At 40.2% G+C, this 24,756-nt stretch overlaps 1 protein-coding gene across 3 annotated transcripts in view; it reads right to left on the bottom strand.

Annotated features, from left to right (window-relative positions):
• cacna2d2a (calcium channel, voltage-dependent, alpha 2/delta subunit 2a) overlaps positions 1–24,756 on the bottom strand; it is a 146,973-nt gene that overhangs the window by 96,275 nt on the left and 25,942 nt on the right. For all 3 annotated transcript variants that reach the window (XM_020629031.2, XM_020629032.3, XM_020629033.2), the window contains exon 3: positions 10,637–10,753. In XM_020629031.2, the coding sequence (XP_020484687.2) occupies positions 10,637–10,753 (117 nt within the window). The remainder of the gene's footprint in view (positions 1–10,636; positions 10,754–24,756) is intronic.

Below are 24,756 nucleotides of genomic sequence, written 5' to 3'. Positions count from 1 at the left end.
AAAGAGTGAATTTATGTCCTTTGGTGCCTAACTTGACCCAGAATTCTTACGTAATCTTCCCTTCAAAATGACAGATAAACTGACGTATCTTGGAGTAGTCTTACCAAGAGAGCCAAAATTAATATTTAAATATAATTTCTTGGAAAAGGTTGAGACATTGACAAATGGCGCACTCTCTTTAAAATGGTCTCCCTTCCGAGATTTCTGTACCTTTTCAAAATCTCCCCATTTTTCTGACAAGATCGTTTTTCAAATCATTAGATTCAATAATTATGACTTTGATTTGGGGTTTTAAAGCTCACAGGTTATCTAAAATACATCTACACAAGTCAAGAGAGAGAGAGGTGGGTTAGGATTGCTGTGCTTTCTGCATTATCACTGGGCGGCAAATCTGAGAGCCCTTGTTTACTGGCAGGAAGGTTATGGGAGAGAAGTTTCAACAAACTTGGGCTGGGCTGCCTGCAACAACAAAAGTGAATAACCGAATAATCCTGAACTGCCTGAAAATATGGCAGCAAATTAGGAGGAGCTTCAAACTGCCGGACACCTCTATCCATAAGCCAGTTTATCGTAACCATGCATTCCTTCCATCCATTTCAAATTCTACTTTTGACATTTGGAGACTAAAAGGTATAGCCACTTTAAAAGATCTGTATATTGATAAACAATTTGCCTCATTTACTCAGCTTAAAAACAAGTTCTCTCTTCCTTCTACATATTTGTTTGTCAGTGTGTGCCTAACTTTGAGTCTCTCCCTGAAGAAAAAAATATTTAGAAGCTATTGCTGATCCCACCCAGTTCAAGAAATGTAGTTTCTTTGTGAAGGTATTTTCTGAATTCTGCCACTCTCCACCTGAAAAAGGGCCTGGGAGGAGGGTCTGGGGATACAGATTGATGATGACGTGTGGGAGGAGAGCCTTAGCAGAATCCGATCATGTTCCATTAATGCTCGGCACCAGTTAATTCAAGTAAGTAATACACATGCTCCATTATTCTAAATCTAAACTGCATAGGATTTTTCCCACAATCTCTTCTTTGTGTGATCGCTGTAAATCTGCTGAGGGCTCCCTGTCTCACCTTTTTTGGACATGTCCAAGGCTGTATACCTTTTGGTGTGAGATATTCAACTGGTTTGAGCACTATCCTGTACGGTATGGTAATTGCAAAGAGGGTGGTATTGAATCTCTGGAAGTCTGACACTGTACCCCAGTTCAAGACCTGGTTAACTGACCTCACCTGTGTACCGCACATGGAGAAAATCCGGTATGGCATGATGGGCAATCTTAACAAATTTTTCAGCATCTGGCAGCCTTTTTTTGATTATCTTGCCCGACTGGACAGAGTTCCCGGACAATAACTGATTTTACTGCTCACCGCTTACCTCTTTTTAAACGTTTGTCTTAAGAAATATTGTGCTAATGATGCAATGTAGCATAATGTCCGGCAATGTAAGCCCTGTTTTGTTTTTCGTTTGTTTTTCTGTCCGACTTTTTTCTTTATATTCTGTAAAACTTTCTGAAAATCTTAATAAAAACATGGTTTAAAAAAAAAAAAAAAGAACTGTGTTGTTATTGGAAATGGTATCAGGAAGGTAAAAGGGAGGCGCCTGTGGACTAGCGGTAAAGTTGCACCCAATGTAGATGTGCAGTCCTTCAAGCAGACGGCTGTGGTTCAAGTCCTGCCCATCATTACCCTGTCTCTCTCCGATTTCTTTCTCTACCTACCGTCTGCTCAATATAAAGGCATAAAAAAGAAAAAATGTCTCATAAAAAATAGGAAGTAAAAAAGGATAAGAGAACAAGCCTATCCGGAAAAATAATCTTTCCATAGCACCAAACAAACTTAAATGCTTTTGGATCACTTAAAAATGATTAAATTAAATTAATAGCATGAATACTGAAAATATAATCCTGCATATGTCGTCCCAGAATGAGTTGTGAGGTGAGGGAAGTTGCTGGTAAATCTTGCTCCCCTTGAAAGTGAGAAACACCTCCTTCATTTGTCATCGCTTCACGCCAACAGGAGGGGCATAATCACTTGCTGCCGGTGGTGTAATTCATTGTTTGCACACCAGCTGCTGTCACATTGCCGCTGCTGGGAATGACAGGAACTTTGAGTTTTTCAAGTGATTTAGAAAAGCTTGGTCTAAAGAATCTCTTTTAAAGCATGTGTACTGTGATTTACTTCTAAAGCAGGAAACATACCTGTACACCTCAGCAAAGCAATGGCCAAAAGAAATAAAGGCAAGTAGCTGTATTAAAATCAGCAACCGGACCCACATTAGAGATGGCGTAATTTTCGCTAATCCTCAAGCTATAGTACTCTCTATTTGTGAGGGCCATCCAGATCTGACTGACAGCTCTCACAACTCAAACAACAAGCTTCACGGCGGTGTGATAGCAGGAAAGGAGACCCATTTTTAGGGCTGGTGGCCTTTTTAAAAACTGAGGGCTAAATTTAGCTGTTATAAATCGGTTATTTGTGCCAGATGCCTGTTCAATTAAAGCCAGTCACTGAGGCGTCTGAGATCTTGCTGCGATGACGACTCAAGTCATCAAGCACACACTCCAAGGAGGTGGTTACACTCCCAGTGTAACACAAGAAACACTAATTAAACTGTGGATTTCTTGTTTGTTCGATTTTTGTTTTTGGCCCAGCATTAAACAATAAGCATGATGTATGGCTTTTCAAGTACACATTTGCTGCCTTGTCATTAATTATCATTACCAAACTTCTGAGATCAAAGCAACCTTTTAGTCAGTTTGTTGAAAATAAATATAAGAACAAAAAGAGAGTGAGAATAGCCTCACCTTTTTTGTCTCAACAACTTTTTTTGTGAGATTGTACCTCATCAAACTAGATTGAGTTTTCACTCCTTCAAAGCTACTTTACCCTTGGGCAAAACAGTGAATTATCCAAAATAATAAATAAAAAGAAAATAAGTTACTTTACAAAATACAGCAGACTCTCTAGTGTTTTTGACAGATGATATTCTTAAAAATATTCTATGTGGAAACTTTTAAGAGTTGACACAAGGTCATAAAGCTAGTAGCAGGGTCTAAAATAAGCCCAGTAGTTTGCAGGTCCAGGCCAGCTAGTATAGACTGTACATGCACATAGTGGGAGCTGCTGGCTTAGGGTTTTATAAGGCAGCCCAGAAATGAATGTTAACTACTACTAGCCATCACCCAGATTCTCTGTTCTGTTCATGTTCTTCATCATTCACCTTCTCTCATTGCTCATCCAACACAGCCTCACAGCTGTTATCACAGGGTGGTCTCGTGGTCAGTGCTGAATGACACATGTTGCAGTGGGAAAAGTAGAGAATTTCTGTCAGAGCTTTAAGAAAAAAAATACTAAACCTCTTTGGAATTTTCCAAAGGTTAAGGGAACATAAGAAGTAAGCATATGTTGTTCCATTTCTGGTTGACATTGCCTGTTGATCTAAAATATGACAGACAGACAATGGCAGATGACGGAGAGAGACAGCAGTTGAGCAAGAGATGAAATAAGCAGGATTTCTGAAAATATTTGACTGAGCAATTCAAAATACAAGTTAAAAGTAACCATCAGTTTCTGAGGTCCACATTTCAGTTTACTAATGATAAGGATATATGCTTTGAATTTAAATAAGATGCCCTAAGTGCACAAAATAGCACCAAATCGGGCTTGTTTATCAAAACAATTCCCCCCTACGGAGGTCCGACTAAGCCCCCCAAATGTTCTCAAATCCTAATCTCACCTAAGGCACCAGAGATCAGAACTATTAGAAGCATTAACTGATGGCTGCATACTTACAAAAAAAAAACCCCACAAAACCCTGGCTGCTTTTTTTTTTTTAGCTGGGTGCTCTGTCAGAGTGAAATACACAGAACTGTCAGAATGACTGACTTAAAAACAAGCCCACAAGCAAGCAAAGCGAGTGCATGACCGACAGGCTGCTGCTACCATTTTGCAGTTTTATAACTGTTCAATGTCAGCTCTTATTCCCTCAGTTTCTGCTGGGTATTTTCAGATGTGGTTTGGCAGGTCGCAGAGGTCACAGGTGAGTAGATCCAAATGTTCACACCAGCGCTAACACATGCATGCTTTTTGGCTGTGCTTGTGACGCGTGAGTGTGTGTGTGTGTGTCTCAGTGAATTATTAATGGGTGTAATGTGATGACAGACGACTCGGAGCGGCACCTTCTTCCTCTTTTCTGACCCAGCTGTGCCGTCTTGGTTTCCTCGGTCAGGAGGAGACTTGAGGTTCACGCAGTCTGATCGATTAATTCTGTCAAGCACTCTTTCGCTGTCCCTGGCCTGCACAGCGTCCGGTCTGAGATCTCCTGTGATCTCTCACGATCAAAATCAGCATGACGGCAAAGTCACAGGACATCTCCTTCACTCCTGATAGTGAACCAAAGTCTGCCATTTTCTTCAATTCACTTCAGATCTTTCCAATACTTTCCTGTCACATTTGTTTTGTTTTGGGAATCTGTCAATACAAAACAGACTATCATCAACCCACTTTTCTCTCAGTTTACTGTGGAAAAATCTACCTTTTGACTCATGTGATCTAACATACTCCTTTTATTCTAAGATCTGAAACAGAGAAGTCTGTCAAAATCTGTTTGATTTAGTAGCTCAGTTATTTTTCTTTGTGACAACTAAGCTAAATATTTAGTGAAGAAGAATATGAGATCCTGGAAATATGTGTAACCAGTGTTTCAATATTCTTATATCTGTACATTCAAAGCTGTAGGTAGTTAGCTTAGCATGACCACTAGAAACAGTTGGAAACAGGCTCGCTTTGTCCTGAAAAAATAAAAATATGAATCTGACAGTTTGTACTTTTTATTTATTTATCTGAATTTCAAAGCATTGTAAAATCCAAGAATACATTTTTACATTCTCCTTATTTTTATGTTAATGACATATTTTATGTTCAGTGAGTTGCCTACAAGATGTAGCATATGTTATGTGTTACCTGACAGGACAGGATGTCTTTAATCTCTTAGTTTGCAACAGAAAAATACATTAAAAGGACATACAGACCAAAAACAAAAAAACTATTTGATCTACTGTATTTTGTTGTAAGAGAGACAACAGTGTAAGAGATACATTTCTGTGAGTGGTAAACAACATATTCCAACAAGACGGATGCTGCTCGATACATGTACACATCAGGTGCTAACATCCCAGGTACGACTATACAACCTGTCAGTTCTCTTTAGCTCTAAAGATACTCGCAGCACATCTGCTGTCGTCGTGTTGCAAACAGAGGGAATCATATCTATTTATATGGGTCAACTAGTTTTTTCTTCTTAAACTGGAGTAAACCACAGATCTCAGCATGAGTACTGGTGTGACTACAAGGCTTCAGAGCCGACGTTTCTGTACTCCTGCTGCTAATGTTTTCCTGAGCAAATCCTCCTGCTTTTTAGTACTTTTCCTTTGCTATAAGTATACCAGGCATCTTCACTTCACCTCCCTGCCTCTTCTCCATGCTTTGACCCTGTAACCATCTCAATAACCAACCTAGTGGAGTGCTGGTGTGTATCCATCGAGCAGCAAGCAGCCCAGAGGCAGCCATCCTTCAGTCTGTAAGTGGTATTGGGATAGTATTGAGATCTGTGTAATTGGATTAGACCAACCTTAGTCCCCTCTCTATTCCTTCAGTCCCCTCTGTGAAATCAGAACTTAAGAGCTTTGACAATGGTAGTTTTGCAGTGCAGCAGCTGATGGGAATGTAACATGATCTCTGTCTGTAGCTCGTGGCCTCCCCGAGGCTGGAAAATCCCAGCAGCCGTCTGACTGACAGCTTCACTTCGCCCGGCTTTAACTGACAGCCTACAGGATGTCGAGCAGGCTCGGATGGTTCTGAGGGGCCAGAGTGATCTCTGGCCTCTATGGCGATCATATGTAGCATCACAAAGAGGAGCACGGGAAGAGATGAGCGCTCAGATCAGCCCTATCACAACTGTTTGGCTTTCTACACATGACAGGTTACATGGAGGGCTGTGTTCTCTCTGGCTGCTCTGGGTTAAAAGGCCTGTCAGACAGACGCTCTTGTAGCTGCACTGAGGTGTGAGCTTGTTGCTCTGATAACACGTACACAGAGGAAGACATGAAGAAAGTACAAAGAAGCGCATGCAGACTGGTGCCTCTGATGTGCACAAAGACTCAGAGAACTGCTGCCACCTGTGCAGCATATTGTAACCGCTGAAAAAACAAGTATCCCAGTGTGTATCATTATATTATTTCATCTCTGGGGCAAGTAGCCAGAGGGAAAATGATACCTACTTGAGTTTTCACACATTATTTAGTGTCTTGTAAATTGTAGTGATCAAAAAGGTGTAGAAAGATGGAGAGAAAGAACAAGTTATGTTTCAAAGAGGAAGTTCAGCTTCGACAAAGCAATTTAAATGTTCACATTTAAAATACTAACAATTATAGACTTGAAAACTATAAGATACATTTGAAAACATTTCAATAAAATAATAAATGCACTTTCCAAAAAAAGTTGGGTAAATTTAATTTAAACTTTTGTTAACTGTTTTCTGGAGATCAACCTTGAAATTATACTTGATAAAAGACACATTGAAATGCTAAGCTGACCTCCTGTGATCTGACTAAAAGGCTACCTCAATTAAAGGAGCAATCAAGTGGGATAAATTGATTGCAAATGTACTGATTGGGCACACTTTTGGAACAAGAGCCAATTTTCCCTGCAATCAGCATCTAATGAAGCGACCAACAACATAAAATGCTACCATAAAGTCCATAAGAGGACTCAAGTTTTAACAGGGGAAGGACTTGAAGAAGATACATTTTCATCATCTGCTTAAATGTGGCATAAAATAAAGATGAGTATAATGGGGCTTGCAGAACATACACACACAGCAAACCTTGGGGGATGTAATGTATCTCACTCAATTTTTATCTGGCTATGGCTTGCGAAGTGAGCGAATCCACCTTCAGATATACAAACGAGGCCATGTGTCAGGCGCATATCACAGGACAACTATAAAAAAAAATAAAAATCAGAGGAAGCTTTCCTGAACCGTATTTCATCCTGCCCAGAAAAAAAGACGTTTATAAAGTGTCCAGGCAACATGCAACAAGCCTATCAGCCTACCGGGGTGTGTTATATTTTAATTTTGGCACCGAGCGTAGAATCAGATCATTGTTTGAGAAGACGAGTGAAGCCAGAGGCAAGAAAAAAAAGAGAGCAGACAGGGATGTGGAGTGGAGGAGATTAAGAATAAACATTGAGGAGGCTTTTGACAAAAGAAAGTTAGCTTGTTCTACTTCCATTTTAAGGGGAACATTGTGTGCATGGAGCTTTGAAATATACTTTATAGAAATGTATATAACTATTATGATAGGTTAGCACTTTTAGCACTTTTTAATTTGAGCCATTCGTAGAAATTAAAATAAAAAATTGTGTTGTTCCATTTGTGGCACATAACAAACTTTACGTCTACAATAACCCCAGTGGTAATGTGAGCCTGAGCAGGTACCAAATAAAGGCTTACTGAACAGACTTTTTTTTTATTATCTTCACCCCAGCTTTTAAAATGATTAAAATGTGTTAATTTGGGAATTAAGACTAAAGCAACTAAATCCCTCAGACTGACAAATGCCTGCCTCCCCGCATTGTATCACTAACTGAGTATTTAGAGTCAATGTGCATTTTCTCATTAGTAATATAAACAGGAATTACAAAGAATTACCTCAAGCATTATTTAAATAGGTTGCAGAAGAATAATTTCTCCTTGCCCACACACATGTATTTCCTCTTTAAGAAATGTGTGTCAGGGAATATTTTGGGACTAAATAACCATTACAGGGGGTAGAAACAGGCTGGAATATAAAATGCTGTCAATACTGTGCCGAGCGGAGTTTGAGACCTGCTTATCTGCAGACTGCATTAAGACATGGCTTTCACTTTTCTCCCTGTATGAATAATAAGTCCACATGAATTTATGCGCCCACAGTCTAGGATTTCTAGTTTTAAAATCATAACCTGCTTAAATGAAACATATTAACTTGTCGCATACTTTTTGTAAAGGTTTGTGTTCTCTAATGACATAATGACTCAATTTCTATCCACGACTCGTTCCCTTTTACATTTTTATCATTCAACTCCCTTTCTGTCTGCTTTCGTCTTCAGATTTTTTATTTTTTTTACACAAACTTGTTCACTCTCCATCCGCTCCCCTCCCTCCCTCCTCTTCTCCTGTTCTGCTCCCTGTCTCCTTCCCTCCCGCTTGCTGCTCATTTTTAAATCTATGAATTTCTGAACATCATTTTCTTGATTTTTCCACGCCCCAGGGAGACATTCTCATTCCAGCCTTTCTCTTTTTTCACCTCATTTCCTCCCTCCTGAGTGAATCGGCAGAGACGGGATGTGAGGTGACAGTGTGGCCCGTGGAGGTTAGGGTGGGGAGGCTGTGGTGTGTATGTATGGTTGTGTGGGTGGTGGTGTGTGTGTGAGTGTGTGTGTTTTGGCAAGGGGGTCAGTGCCATTCCAAATCCAATCCTTCACATGACTACAGGAGACATACAGTAACCTCTCCCTCCCTTTAACAATCCAAGCTGTAGAATTAACCTTGCCTGTGAGAGTTTCTGCTCTTTTGAATGACTGTTCTTCATCCCACAAGACCTCGTGCTCTTAAAAGATATACACACCTTTTCCCTTTTATAAGGATTCAACTGTGTTACAACATGTCAAGGCTTTCACTTTGAGTGACCATATCTGGAGAAGAACAGTGTGAAAGAAAGTGGACTGTCCCACATTTGCCCTCATCCTTAAATAAGGTTGTAGGAAAAGTGAGTTATTATATCTAAATTATACTGAGTACTTATCTAAAACATACTAGTGAAACTGTAACACAGCTAGATAAAAAGCTCAGAGTTGAAAGTGTAATTCAATGGCATTTAAAAAAAAAAAAAAAAGACACTATTTTATAACTTTTGTACTTTAAATAAACTGCATGTTAGTACAAAATAAAGACCAGGTTAGTCAGATAATCCATTGGTATACAAATGTAGTTTTGGTGAATGTGTGTTGCCCATAGATCAATCAATATAGATGGTCATAGTGATTACAGGGTTTGCATGTTTGTGTGTACAGATGAACAAACTGATTCAAAAGAAAGCCTCACCGTCAGTTTGGAAAAAAATCACTAATTAGGTTTTCAATAGCAATAAATACAAATTCTAATTAGGGAATTAGGGAATTATATGCTCTCAAAAAAGGTGACGATTTGAACGTGACTTGCTTTTGTTCCGTTGACGCCGGCAGACTCAGACAGTTTGATTTAAAAGCCAAATTTTCAGGATTAGCCCAAATGCTCCTTAACTTTATCTCTGGCTTTAAAATAAAATTAAAAATTGATTGTGTATACTTTTCTCATTTCCCTCTCTGTCACTCGTCTCTCCTGTCTCCGTACTCCCCCCGTCTCTTCTCCTCCGAGGGGTTAGAGGTTCCCCACTGTGAGAGCAAAACACATTTCTAACTAATCACAGGACTGTCTGAGCATAACAGTGGGAATAATTATATCCCCACATACAGGACACTGAAATGATAACCTCTGAATAAATCACTTCTTCTCATGCACGTCCCAAACTTGCTTTCAGAATATACTCCTAAAATATGAAACGGACTGAAAAGCCCTGAAAAGTACGCTGGCCTGAATGATAGAGATGCTTATCTCCTATTTCTGTCATTGAAAAAAGTATAATCAGCTTAACTTTTCAACTTTAAAGAGGAATTATACTGCTTTCAACAAGGGTTCAAACAGAAGGAATGAAGTTGATCTCCTTTCAACACCCAATAGTGTGACCACATGGATGGAAGTTCATCAGCCACTAGCACAGGAAATAAGAGAAAGAAAGATGAACCGCAAAATGAAAACTCTGCGGTGTCGGCTGAATCAGAAAAGTAAGTGAGGATAATACTGATGGCAAACATGTTCCTGTAGTTGTTTTAAAAAAAAGACCTGGTTGGTCCTGGAGCAGTGTGAGTGCAGGCCAGTAGGGGAATGGGGGGAGGGGGGGAGAATCATGCTTTAGCACATTACGGGACAACTTTGATAAGTGTGAGTGCGCCTTTGGTCTCCAAGTGCCATCCCAATTTGACTTTTTATGGTCTTATTTTTTTTAATTTAATATTTTGATATTTGATCTTCTCTGTGATTGTTATTCTTTTTTTTTTGTCATGTTTAAATGTTCTATTTGAATGTTTATTTTCCTCTTTGTCTTGATGCTTTTGATGTCTTGTGTGAAGCACTTTGAATTGCCTTGTTGCCGAAATGTGCTTTATGAATAATCTTGACTTAAAACAGGCATTAGTCCAATATTGTTCATGCCCAGGACCAATCTCAGCTAACAGTAGTGTATTAGGCCCTACAGAAGAGACTCTCCTTTTATAAATGTTTGTATTAAATTCAGACGGTATAGTGCACCATAATAGAAAGGGGAAAATGCTTTTTTGTAGCATTTTTTGTGTATTTTTTAAACCATGTAAAGACATCAGCTGACATTCCACAAATGTCAAAAGATCAAACAGGTATGTTGGCATCTGTGCACTTGAGTAGAATTTGTCTGTAAACAGGTGTTATATAATATGTGGAGCATCATTGTCTTACCTCCAGGGCTTTCCTCTTACTGTTGAGCAGCTTGGAGATGTCTCGTGCCACTCTCTCCACCAGGTCCTTGGGGTTGTTTCTCTTGATTTCAAACTGGCTCTTCTTCTCGTTATAGATCTGCAGACGGAGGACACAGGGAATCACAGGTCAAGTTAGCAGAACCACTACCTTAATTAAGAAGATCACAGAGGAGCTGTTTGCTTATTCTCAAGGTAACACACGAGACGGTAAACATTTACTGTAGAGCGAGCAGTACGCAGCCTGCCATTATACCCATAAGCCCTTGCACTGTAGCAGAATTAAACACAGAACAGAGCCCTAATGGCAAAGCACTTAGCTAGCCAGCTGCAGTCTGGCAGGCAGGATCAAATTAAATAAACGCAAACTCCGGCAGATCCTCACTGCTGGGTGAACACCTTGTATCCCGACGATATTAACTCCCTTGGAACTAAAACAAGCAGCCTTATTTACAGCTTGACGACAACCTAATTTGAGACTTCAATCCTGAAGTTACTGAGGGCCATGTTAAACCTTAGTAACCTATGAAGGATCACCATCCCCTGAGTACAGTGCAAGTAGGAATGACAGTATTTTAACTCAATGTGTAAAGCACTCTTAGGGAGCATTACCATAATAACACTGGGTAAAATCAATTAAACAGACACAGACTATGTAAATCACAAAAAAAAAAACAAGTAAGAGAAGTGGGTTTGGGATGCTTTTAGGGTCTTGGATGTTTCAAGAGGAGGGGCATCTAGAGGCAGAGCGACAGATGCATGGACCGCTGACGGAGGAAGATACTTTGGAGATTAGTGTGCTCCCCCTGGATGAATGGTGAAGGCTGACTCAGCGGCCTGTGCTCCGTATAGGATCTGTAGTCTACAACAGAGTACCACCCGAGGGATTACCACTTATCCTGCTAACCTAAGAAGCCGCAAGACCCACCATCACCATAAAACCTTTTTTCCCAGTTTTCTTCCGGAGAAAAGCGAGGAAAAGCTTGTTGTCTGTGAATATTTTAAAGCAATTAGGGTCTTTTGAAATCATAACTGCACGGTTAAAATGTTGCATTGGCTCAGACTGTGTCTATAATTTCCCCTAGTGTGATTCACAACAAACACACTCTTTCAATCAACCGTTGACTAAAGTACTTACTCACATTTTATATTCAACCTTTCATACATGATAGGATGCAATGCACTTCCCAGAGATTTACAATAAAAAGAAAAAAAAGTTAAATCAGTTAAATCAAACCAAGCAAGAAAAAATTAAAGCTTTAACAGCTAAAGGATACCTCAAGACACCTATTATTTGTTTGAGCTAATGTGTTTCAAACACAGGAGTTTTAGAAACCTAGGACCCCTGAAATTAAAACACCCATACCTACTTAATTAAAGTGTAAAATGCTTTTTCATGTTTAAATATTAAGAGACGAGAGACAGCAGAGAACATGTGACTGACTGTGTTTTATCATTGCTGCGGGTAACGACTCTGGATATATGTCTTCTAAAATTCTACACTTTAATTCTACAATTTATTGATCGGACGCTTTTTATCCAAAGTGACATGCATCAGAGAGTAAGAACAACACAAGCAAGGCTCTAGAAAAGAGGAAACAACGACAGTAAGTGCAAACCAACAGCTCGCATGTTCATGATCATCATCCATTATATAGCTTTTTCTTAAAGGTGCAAAGGGACTGCAGATCTAATGGAGTTTGGAAGTGTGTTCCACCACCAGGGGGTGACAGAGGAGAAGAGTCTAGTTAGCGTCTTAGGACCCTGTTGTGAAGGTTAGATAAGACGCCTTTCATTGGCAGAGCGTAGTGGGCGGGAAGGAGTGTAGTCCTGGATTTTAGAGTTTAGGTAAGAGGTGCTGTTTTGTTGCAGTTTCGTAAGCTAGCAGCAGAGTTTTAAATTTGATACGAGCAGTGACTGGGAGCCGATGTCTTCATACTACTGTTAATAAAGTAGTAATTGAGGTCACAAAACATACTGGCATTTACAATGTTCCCAAGTACAGAGAAATACATTTTATGGACTGAACTCATTGGTCCTCCTTTTAGGTCTGAGTTAAACACCAACCATGAAGTTGTGTCACAGATTTAGTTTATAAATGGTCCAATACGACGTTATCTGGCAAAACATAAAACAGTGTCATCTGCAAAATGACGAAAGCTTATAAAGGTGCTACTAAGGCTTTCAGCAAGCAACACAACATCTATTTTTAAAAGCCCTTAAATCTACCACATTAAAAACACAGTCTGTACATACCAGGTTCTACACAGTTACAGAACTGCAGACACCAAAACAGAGTGACTTTCCACATTTGGATTTGAGTTGTTCTGATTACAATACAATAAATGCAGATACCTCTGATACATGCTAAAATGAGGGATTGATTACCTGCCAGTACTTCCTATCCAATTACATTATCTATGTGCCTGATAAGAAAAAGAACTGATTTAAGGTAGTTAGTCAAGAGTAAAACAACAACAGGGTGCTAGCTGGGAGCTTAACACTATCCAGAGCTTGCCAAATGCTAGCAGTTTTCACTTTATAAACTGGAAAAATACAACCAGTTAAGGCTGTTGTGTATAGCATACAGTCCTGATGTGATCCTCATGCATATCAATAAGACCAAACATGACTCAGCAAACCTCCTTATTTGTACAATGATTACAAACCCAACTCTCTCTTTGTCTATTTGAATTGCCAGAGTAAGGATATCTTTGTGAAATATGTGTCCGTGGCATTGATGTGTTGATGCGCAGCAATTAGGAAAAGGAAACACTGGCGTCCATATGATCCGTCTCAGTCGAGCTGGAGGCTGGGCAGCCAGCCAGGGGCACTTTCCTTCCACCAGCCAACAGAGCAGGCAGACCTGGCCCCAGAAGCTTGGACACTGCCAGCCGAGCACTCTGGCGAGATTGCCTGGTGTCTTATTTTGGCCGCCCTCTGAGGAATCAGCGATCTTGCTTAGTTTCAAACGACACTTTAAACTACTTCTCAAAGTGAAACATGAAGGTGAAATCTGCACCATCCATCAAGACACAACCACACAAAAAATGTTTTGAAATGAGTTCTGATGAGTAAAACAGGTGGTTCATTCTTTTTTGTTTTGTTGCTTTAATTTTGTGCTTTAGCTACTCATCCTGAAAAAGTCATTAGTCTGCAATTTAACAGTCCATGAAGGTGCGCACACACACACACACACACACACACACACACACACACACACACACACACACACACACACACACACACACACACACACACACACACACACACACACACACACACACACACACACACACACACACACACACACACACACACACACAGGAATAAGTCCCTTAGTTCTGAAAGTGGCAGTCCTCAGACTTGAGACCAATAATCACGCACATTTTCACACACATGAATATACTCACACTTTAGCACATACACAAATACGCACACAGAGTGAAACGCACCATTTCAAAGGGCTTTTTGTCAAGGTGGGAGAAGCCATTAATGGAATCTTATTAAACCATAAAACAAGAGCGAAGTTTTCTCTGCTCCATTGACGGTCCACAAACCCCTGACTCTTTTAAGCAATGCATTTTTCAAGTCGATTTAAAAACCATGTCAAATTTGTTTTTAAATCAATATTCATTCCCTTAATGTGTGCTAGTGCTCTCTGCGCCTCCCTCTCCCTGGAAGATTCATTGCAGTCACTAGGACATTACAGACAGAAGCTTCACTACTCTGAGCTTAGAGACAAAGACAAAGACAAAGACAGAGATCAATAGGACTCATATTCTTGCAGGGATTCCAAAATATATATATTTTTAAAAGTCATAATACAGAGTAAGGTGCATTTTTGTACCTTTTTTTCCAGGAAGAAAAGGAGCTTATTAGAATGTTCGAATGTTTCCCCTGAAAACACTCTCCAGAGAGTGCAACGAGCCCACTGAATGCAACTTCCTTTGCTTGTCGTGCAGTCTCCCTCTACATTTGGGGATTTAAAATGATTCCAGTATACTGCACAATTCTGCAGCCTCTGCTGCTACAATCATCTAACAGCTTCATTGGGCAATGCACTGCTTAATTACTTCCTCTAAGCACAGAGCCAGCACAACCATTGAGAAATGAAGTCAAACACTGTAATTGTGGTCCAAAAATGAGAAATTAGCATTGAAAACACTTGCTCAGTTTGTAAATGCATACCAGCACCCAGGTCTCAAATCACAGGAGCTTTGAAATAAGGGTGTAAATCATCAGTTCAAGCAAGTTAGATAACGATAAGATATCAGTATCACAAAGTCGCCAACCATACATTTTTGATTTGACTTGTGGCAGGGGCCCGAATTCAGACAATCATGTGTACCCATTTAACATTATCAGTTACATTTCACCTAATGAGAGAAAGCTATTTGATATGGTTTGACAAACATTGCAGACTTTTACATTAAACACAACTGTATTAACAAAAAGCACAAAGACCACTGTTACAATGTAAAGTGCATTTTCCATGTTTTAATGCAAATGTTTTTGTATCATTAAAAAATAAGGGCCCCTATGCCCTTACATAATAATAACAATAATGACAGAGGTCCAGACCTCGCTGATACTATCACCTACCCCAGTTTCTCTCTGTCTGACTTTTTCTTCATCAACAGTAAGTTTCATAAAGTCCACCAAAACTACACAGCTCCTGTATCACAGCAGGTGATCCCTGAGTGAGCAGGCTGAATACACAATGTTGGAAAAACTCAGAGTGTGCAGAATAGCATCGTCAGTCTTCTTGCCAGTAGCATTGTTTGAAAGTAAAGGATGATGCACAGCTGTGTGGAAACTGTCAAACAGGCAAACAGTGAGAATTTCAAATTAGAGTCTCCTCTTATAGATGACGATGTAGATGTCCCTCTCTGACCTTACTTATTTATACAGAGTAAAGATCTTGAAGAAGTCCCGGTCAATCCTGGCAGATCATAGTCATCCTTTGTCCAAGGGGTTAAAGTTGCTGCCTTCAGGCCGCAGATTCAGGCTGCCAGCATGTAGGACAAAGAGACCGAGGAACTCATTTTGTTCCTCCTACCATCACCTTTTTTAAACAACTAATTGTCTTGCTTTTTTCATCTGTTTTTTTATCTATTGCATTCATTTATTGTCCATTGGACTTTTTACTTCTTAGTGTCCTTATGTTGTATGCTGATCGCTGGCTGTATGTATGTATTTTACTGCTGACTGCAAAACAAATTGCCCTCTCACAGGTATAATAAAGACAACCTTGAACCTTGAATGAACCAAGTATTACTTATAAAACACTCAAAGGATTGATTGTAATTCTGAAAAGGACTTTGTCTATATTGCCCAGCACCAAATTTACAAAACTCAGCATGTTATAAATCAGTATCACAAAGCAGTTCTGATGTATTGTATCCACCTCCACAGTCTGTCCTCCTCTACAATGACCTACGTCTTTTGTTTATCATGTACTGCCACATAACAGCACTATTATCAGTTACTCTGCCATTTTGAAAGTGAATCACTTTAGATGTTTGCCTAAGGCACAAGTCTTTTATTCTTTTTTTCGCCCAACTTGGAATAATAAAAATACAAATCAAGACCGATAGTACTGTAAGGCGCTCGTTTCTCTGATAGGTCGGCCATTTCTGGATCCAGTAATGGGCAGATGAGTTCTCCGTCCATTCTGGGAGAAGACTTAGCTGTGCCATCAACCAGACAGAGCTCCAGCCCAGACAGGAGCAGCCGTCCAATGAGCATTAGGCTGGAGGAGCAGCGTGTGCAGAGCAGCATCGCATGGTAATGCTGGCCGCGATAGGCCTGAGAGGCTTTAAAATCCTGCTTTAGCTAAAGGTTGGAGATGAGTGACCATCATCGCTGAAGGGCCATAAGCACATCAACCCGCCTGGAATTATATTTGAGTGTGTTTGAGCTTGACTCACTCACAGGTAATGGGGCAGCTACAGGAGAAAAACCAAGCACTGTGGCCGGCAACTTTACTGATAATCATATGAAGGGTTGGAGCTGAGGCTGACCACTTGTGGGTACTTGTACAAAACAAACAGCAGGAACAACAGTCATGAATTTGTTTTTATCTGAAAACACACAAAACCTGTGCCATATCCAACTACAAACTTTTCATAAAAATATTGATAACGATGTCATCCTAGAGTTGTATATTTTATTTGATTAATGTCTTATAATTCTTTAGTTAACTTCAGTATTCAGAAGATCATTTAGTTAAGTACAAAAAAGGATTTCAAATTCAAGTAGACATTGTGAATATTCCAGTTTTCATTAAGTGATGACTTAAATGTCCTTTTAATTGACTGAAACTTGACTAAAATTATTGTAGTTATTTTTGATTAAAAATTAGGCTAACGCTAAAAAGGTGAAGTAATTTAAATGTGATTAAAATTAATAAGCATTTTCATCTGAAGACTAAGACTAAATCTAAAACAGCAGCAAAAATAAACACTGAAATGAGGTCAGAGTGAAGACACTGTAAGAGAGGGAGGAGAGCGAGTGATCTTTTACACTTGTTGCATACATATTTGGATATAGTTATAGGACATGGCCTGCTGTTAAAGCTAGTTGATGTAAAGCCTGTCAGAATGTCTAAATTTAGTTGATTTATTTTTTTCAAATTATTATTCAGAATAATTTCGTATTATTTTAACAGCTCAGGAATGTTCAAGTAGCAACATGTTACTTGAATTTTCCTGAGTTCAGTTTTCAAAAAAAGGGATGTTGATTTTTTATCCGATTAAAATAATCGTAAGTTGCAGCCATATGTAAATAATAAATGATGATGATTGATGTTTTTCATTTTTTTACAGCATTTGACTGTATAAAAAAAAGAACTTGACAAAAGAGAAAAAAGGATCAAATGGATGCGAGTGCTTTGTGTTGCTGTCCGTTTAGTAAAGAGGAATGATAATTCATGGTTTGGAAAGGCTGTGGAGCAAATTAGCAGTGTTAATCAGTTCTGCTGTTGGCTCGAGGCTGTGACGTCCGGACAGCTTAGTGTGTAGGCCTGTCATTCTCACAGGAAAAGAGGAGAGGTGGCTCTGCAGAGCGCCACTGACGGCCAATCGAAACCTTCTGCTGCTAATGCTCACACAGGATACAACAGAAGAAGCCGTGCCAATCGCAACCAATATGCTTTCTCTGGCAGTCACCATTGTCGCACCAAAAATCACACACGCACACACACAGACAAACACACACACAGATGTACAAATTTGCATGTGTGCAAACTCAAAAATCAAGCCCTCGGTACGGTCTCATACGTGCCACAGATACTCACACTCTCATCATTAGCCATGAAAACTGGTTCCAGTATGCCGAGCTCGGAGTGTCACTGTAAACACACAGATGGGAAGACAGAGGGTGGCAACGCTCCAGAAAATGACTGTTAAAAAGTGGTATGCAGATTCAGACGGCTCCCAACTCTCATCTAACGAGCCCACTGTTTTTCAAGCCAATCCCTGCACACTTGAACTTCAAAAGCATTGTGATAAGAACTTTGTGAAAATTCAACAAACTCACTTTGAATTTTTCCACCCAAATAATTCACAGAGGAGGAAAGTCTAAACAGAAGAAAATGTTCAAATGAAAAAGATTTCTGTCTGCTTCAAACATTTTGTATGAGGACTTATTTGTTGATTTTTTCACTGTGTTTGCTGGTAGGACTGATGTTCTTTGGTACTGTTGATATTATTGTCCTGTCATCTGTGTCTAAAAGAAAGGACTGCTTATCTCTCTGTGAAGTCAGCCACAATAGGCTCCGTCTGGCTGCTGCAGCGGCCGAGGTTGACAGAGACAGATGCCACATCATTAAGGAATATTAGTGGGCTCTGCCGAGCAGACCCAGCTTCTACAGGCCCCAGGAAGAGTTCAATAAGAGAGAACACACAGGGAGCAGCAGCCCCTCGGAGGAGCGAGATAAGACACAACACACCACAAGGTTCCCATAGTTCAACAGGGCAGGAAGTCGACAGGAAAAGTCCAGCAAGATGCAGAAAAAGTAAAAACAGCTACTGTGAAGACAATGTGATGTGTGTTTCTTCTATATCAGCTAAAAACAAGAAATTTGACCCAACTTTTGGCTTTTGCTTACAGAATTTTATAAACTCAATTTTCAACCAGTGACTGTGTTGATAATCCACCAAAACCTGCCCTGAGGAATGTTCAACAATAACTCTGCACAGCAAGTCTGTCAAACCAAGAGATATTCTCTGCATTTAAAGTATTGGAGAATGTTCTTATCTTGTATTCACCAAAAATTCAGAAGCTTATTTGTGAGGAAAGGACAGAACAGTGTGTACATGTACTGTAAAATAAGTCTAGATAATAAGATAGAAATATATTTCAAATGCATTTACATAAGTTTAAGGTTTCCACTAAAACACAACAGCTCTGTTTGTAACTGGTATATCCTCTGTGTAGTGGTTCCCTAATGTGTACGCTCCTGATGATTTCAGCGTGTAGGCTAACATTAGCAGCTCTGTCATGCACTTAAAAGGATTTAGGGAAGCAACTCCAGACAGTGTTCACAAGTAGCTTGATACGTTAGCCCGGACCCAGAATCCTTTGCCTTTCTACAAGGGAACATGTGCTAATTGACAATAAAAAAAAAGTATGTGAGCTGAAAGATTTACGTTAGGTTAAATTATTTATTCATGCTAGTACTATAAAATTAAGACCACTGTAACTACATCTACACTTCAATACAAGAATGCTTTTAACTCTTTTTCTAGGACATGGATCATTAACTGGAATAGACGCTAAGTTCTTGTAGAAGGACATGCAGTTTTAGCCACCACCCTTTAGTGTGATATCATAACAATGAGTCATCAAGTTAATTAACTACTAGAAATATTAGACAGTCAGCAGAATATATTGGTGCTTTCAACTTAATGCATCTACCCATACCTAATTAGCTAGAAAGCTACAGGTGCTACATTTCCCACCAACAGTTATTATTTCAGCACAATATGCTCAGCAGCTTGTGACGAGAAGCCTGCTTATGTCTGACTGAAACCAAAGACCCAATGATTGAAGAATTACTAAACACTTTAGAGATTATCTGACACCATTATGAGTGAAAATATAAATGCAGAGTGAGAAAGAAAAGCTTCAAGTTCAAGTGGAAGTTTGGGTGGTAGGGTTTAATGAACAGTGATATTCAACAACAACATGCAACTATACAACTATAACATCCTGTTAAAAACAAAATGACTGAGGATGAGCAATCCAAAGGCTCACATATCTCACACATAAATCCTTTTTATATATTTTTTACATTTAAATAAAGACATTTTAAACACATAATAAATACAAATAAACAACCATGGTCTCCAAGGTAACACAGGTTGCCATTGCCAACACGCCGTGCATTGGGGCACTCGTTTTAGGGAATAAAGGCTGGGCTAAATATTTACATAAAACCCCCATGGGGAGAGTTTGAGATTAGGGAGAGAAAGATGACATGGAAGGAGGGGGGGGGGGGGGGAGGGGGGATGAGTGGGTTGTCTTCTGTAACATTATCAGAGGGATTGTCAGCTGGTGATGCAAACAGGTCTGAACAAAGACTAACATTATTTATGTGCACACGAGCACAGCAACACACACGTGAACAAACAGCCCACAGAGACGGGACTTTGAATACACTCAGCCTTGTCTAATCTCCACGCTGAAATGGCATATTCACCTGCAGGTACTATACGGTCTCATTCAAATGTAATCAGTGTATTTAAACCGTCTTGCCTGCTCTCACTGCATCTTACCAACATCCTAAGTGATGTGATTATCGTCTTCATCCAGAGCTCTCTTGTGTCACATTATACGAGATCTAGAGGCTGTTCAAAGTGCTTGTAAATGTAGTTTTAGTGATTGCCGTGCCTTGGCCATTTGAGACCACCGAACCTTGACTGATTCATCGTCATAGTCCAGATTAACTGACCATGAGACAGTCAGGATCCTTAGTAAAACTGACCTTGAACAGTGTCTTACATCACGACTGATCTGTTTCTGCTTCCAAATGGGCAGATAAAAAAAAAAGACTCAAACTGATAAAGCATGCCAGTATGACTGAGTGAGAGTGAATATTCACAATGCCAAGCTACAGATGGAGCAAATCAACAGGCAAACAAGACCAGCTGGACAGATGGAACCCTCAGCGATCTTTTAGCTGCCCGGTTTTTGTATTTATCCATTAATTAGCCTGGTCAGCAGAACCAAAGGGTCATGCAGAAGAGGAGTTGGGTTGCAGCATTCAAAAGACCTTAGCTGGTGAAAAAAACAAAAAACAGCCAGCCAGTTGGCGAGCATGAGACAACAGGAGTCATAGTTAGTGACTTGTCAGAGCGGGCGAGGACGAGAGGATATGTGGGGCAGCCTCCGCCCTGTGCTCCTCTCCTCCCTTCCATCCTCAGTCAGGGTATTTGTCTTTGAGACAGAGATAAACTGCAGCCTTTTTATTAACTTGCTGATGGTAGAAAATTGTTTTTTTCCCCATCCACTAGGTTTTCTCAAACAGACAGCCGAAAGAAAATATCCCCCCAATAATTCTTCTCGCAACTATTTCTCTTATTTCCTGACTTCCTCAACCCCCCCCCCCCTTTCCATCCCCCCCCCACACCCCCACCCCCCCTTTCAATACTTGGTGAAGCTCTGAAACTGCCAGCATATTGTCACAGTAATGTCTCATACAGGGGCTATATATCAAACACACAATCATCCAAATTTCCGTTCCCATCCCTTCGCATTAAATCACAGCAGTAGCCGAAATAACGTAAAATGAGTGTGCGTCTGTCAGTGTGTGTGTGTGTGTGTGTGTGTGTGTGTGTGTTTGTGGGCGTGTGCATTACTTTAGGCATGGGTGCTCCTTGTCTCTGAATCCAAAAGACCTCTAATGTGTGAAACTGTGCACAATATGTTCTGGTATGTGCATGACTTTGTGTTTGCATGCTGTGTTTAGTAGTAGTGCACGTGTCTGGGTGGATTTGAGTGGGAGGTCCTCCTGTTGAGGAGATGGAGCCCCAGGGGGGTTTTCTTCATCTCAAGCGTCTCCTCCACTTCCTCCTCATTTGACTAATTACTGCGCCTTTTCCACGCCACTGATGGAACCTGGCACCTGTCCATCAGTCTAACTGTGAGCTTGGCTTGTTTTGGTCTATTGATGCAAACAGCGAGCGAAACACTCTCCCATCCTGTGCTCACTGCTAACTGTTACATGCAACAGAAGAGCAAGACAAGGATTTTCTGTTGACTCCAGATAATAATAAAGCAACGCCATTGTTTTTGGTTCATTATGTTTTTAAATAATCAAAGTCCAATTGCATTATACGTGGTTTGTAGCTCACTGCACTCTCTCATAATGCAGCTCCTGGGTCATCCATGCCAGAAAAGTAAAGGCACCACTGCTCTTTCACGCCATCTGTCTGTCCTCCTCTGCAGCTCATATCCTCTCATCATCATTCCCACAATGCATTTACTGCTGCGTTGCACATCTCTGACCATATCGGCCAAGCTCAAGCAGCTAAATCTAAACCCTCAACTATTCTTTTCTGGCCAATGTGTTTATATGACAAGTTCCTGATTCACTTGCAGCTTTAATGCTTCTTTACTTAAATATGTAACTGTAAATAAGAAGAGTCAAGTTAAACATCCCCTGCTAAGTTGTAGCTTGTAAAAAGAAATCAATAAATGAATATAAAAATGATAATGAGTGTAAGCAAGTTGCAGAGCCAGAGACAGCTGGGCATGGATCAGCAATCATTTGAGAGGAGACTTCATTGAGGTGTTAGAGCAGCAAAAGTCAATGAGGTGTTATAATATAATTCAGATGGGTCAGCATGCTTGTGATACAAGGCAGTGTGTTATATTGTTTATTACCAAAACTGTTAACAAAGCTGAACACTGGCAAATATCCCCATCTTAATTCTCTGTCAATCCAAATTAACTTGGTATTGAAAAATCGTAACATTTGTAAACCAATCTTTACATTATCAGATCATACATTCAGCCATTGATTTGGTACATTTACCTTGTTTGACAAACAAGAAGAATGTAATTATCTCATCTGTGAGTAGTAATGAAGTATTTTAGGATAAAAAAATCTTGGATATCTTAATCTAACATCAATTTACTTGCAAAGAAGATCAGATGTGTTTCTGCGTGACAGAAGCACACATTTACAGGATGTTGGCTTTGAAGTGTCTCCAGAATGTTTATCAAAGATAACATTTTTGAAAACAGGATTGAGGTCTAGCATATCACTTGGTAAGTTAGGTTCATGTGTGGCTGTGCGTGCCCAGCACATACAGACTCACCTGAGTGACAGTCACTATGACAGCCATTTTGTTCTGGCCCACTTATCTCTGTCTTACCACAGGCAGAACAGAGCAGAGAGGGAGGAATCCAAAGACAATTTAAACTCACAGTGCAGATTACATTTCAAACCTCCCAGACTGAATATTTAACCCTCTTGCCTCTTGATAAGCGATAGGGGGATTTTCTCTGACTCAGGAACTCAATTTAACCTCCCCTCTGAGAGACGAGGCCGCCCAAACGTCCTATAGGATTGCCCTCGGTGATGGCCGAACCCTCTCCTTCCTCCCTCTCCCACTGTCAGACACTAACAGTGGCTGTCTGCTGGGCCTGATAGAGAGCAACTCCATGCTAAGTCATTACACACAGAGCGCAGCCTAATTACACACAGACAGCCCCCTGTGTCACCTGCCAACAGGGTCACTGCTCTTAGAAGTGACAGCATTAAGGGAACAGCAACACAAACCCCGGGTGAGAGATAAGGGGACGTCTTCAGCGTGCAATGTGCGTGCCTTTGTGTGGGTGGGGGTGCACCCTCAACAACCTTCCATATCTCGCCCGGCTTAGAGATGTCTGCTCCATCCTCTCCATCCAACCCCCCCCCGAGCTGTGCAGCATGTCCGCAGCACTAACAGGTTTGAGATGACACACTAAACTGGACAAGCTCTCAGTGGAAGGAAGATAGTTCTCCATATTGAACATCACAGGGACGCTTTTACAGCATGCCAATTCCTGCCAAACTGGCTGTTTCCATGGAAACGTAGCGCTTAATGACCGATAACAGAAAACGACCTGGAAAAAAAAAAAAAAAAGACAGAGGAAGAAAGAGAGAGCGAGACAGAGAAATAGAAAAGACACTGACAGAGAGAGATGGAGAGAGAAAGACAGAGATCGTGTGGAACAAAAGAAGCAATTTAGTATCGGAGGACAGCGTGAAGCCTGATTATGTCGTCAGTGTAAATGATCATTAATTTCCCTCTGTCCAGCTGGGCCAGATTAATGCCTACCCATTCTGCAGTGCAGAAAAGAAGCCGGGGATTAACCATTTCATTGGGCGCCCCCACAACAGCAACCATGGCCTTAATAAAATACTGAGCTCGGACCACACCAACACCCAGACATGGATTTTTGAAAATGGACAAGTAAACAAAATACAACACAATATCATCTGCATCCTTTTAAAAATAAAAATAAATCCCCTTATCTGTCGGGCTAAATGAATTGCCTGTGGACATTTAATTCAACACTTAAATTTAGCACTTGACAATATAGAAACACTGCTTCTTTTATCTAAGGTCTGACATCAAGACGAGCCAGAAAGAAGCAGAGCTCATATTGAAATACGAACTAAACATAACAAATATCAAAAATGTCTCTGATCATGTTTTTTATTTCATCATCAGGGTTTCTATTATTTCTCAATTCAGTGAACAAAATAAAAAGAAACAACAAAATAACATCAGAACAACAGCTGCACAATGTCGAGTAACTATGAGTAAACAAAACACTTAAGAAGATATCCAGTGTGCAGGGCAATCAGTTCAGTTTGATCCGCATGGCAGCTTCGAGATTCAGAAATGAATGAAAAGCACTGTTTGCCGAGCTCATTGTGCGTTCAAAATAATGAAACGTTTGTTTTACTCCCTGTTTAGAAAAGCGTAAACATTAAAGAAAAAATCTTCAGAATACATTGATTAGAGAAGGCATGAGTTTATGTGTCTGTTTCCATGTGTCAGGCAGAACATCCGTCAGGCCAGAGCTTAAATTTCACGTGTG

Source organism: Labrus bergylta, chromosome 5 (genome assembly GCF_963930695.1).
Source record: "Labrus bergylta chromosome 5, fLabBer1.1, whole genome shotgun sequence".
NCBI lineage: Eukaryota > Metazoa > Chordata > Actinopteri > Labriformes > Labridae > Labrus > Labrus bergylta.
Note: the sequence above shows the minus strand (reverse complement) of the source record. Positions and strands in the feature narration are given on the sequence as shown.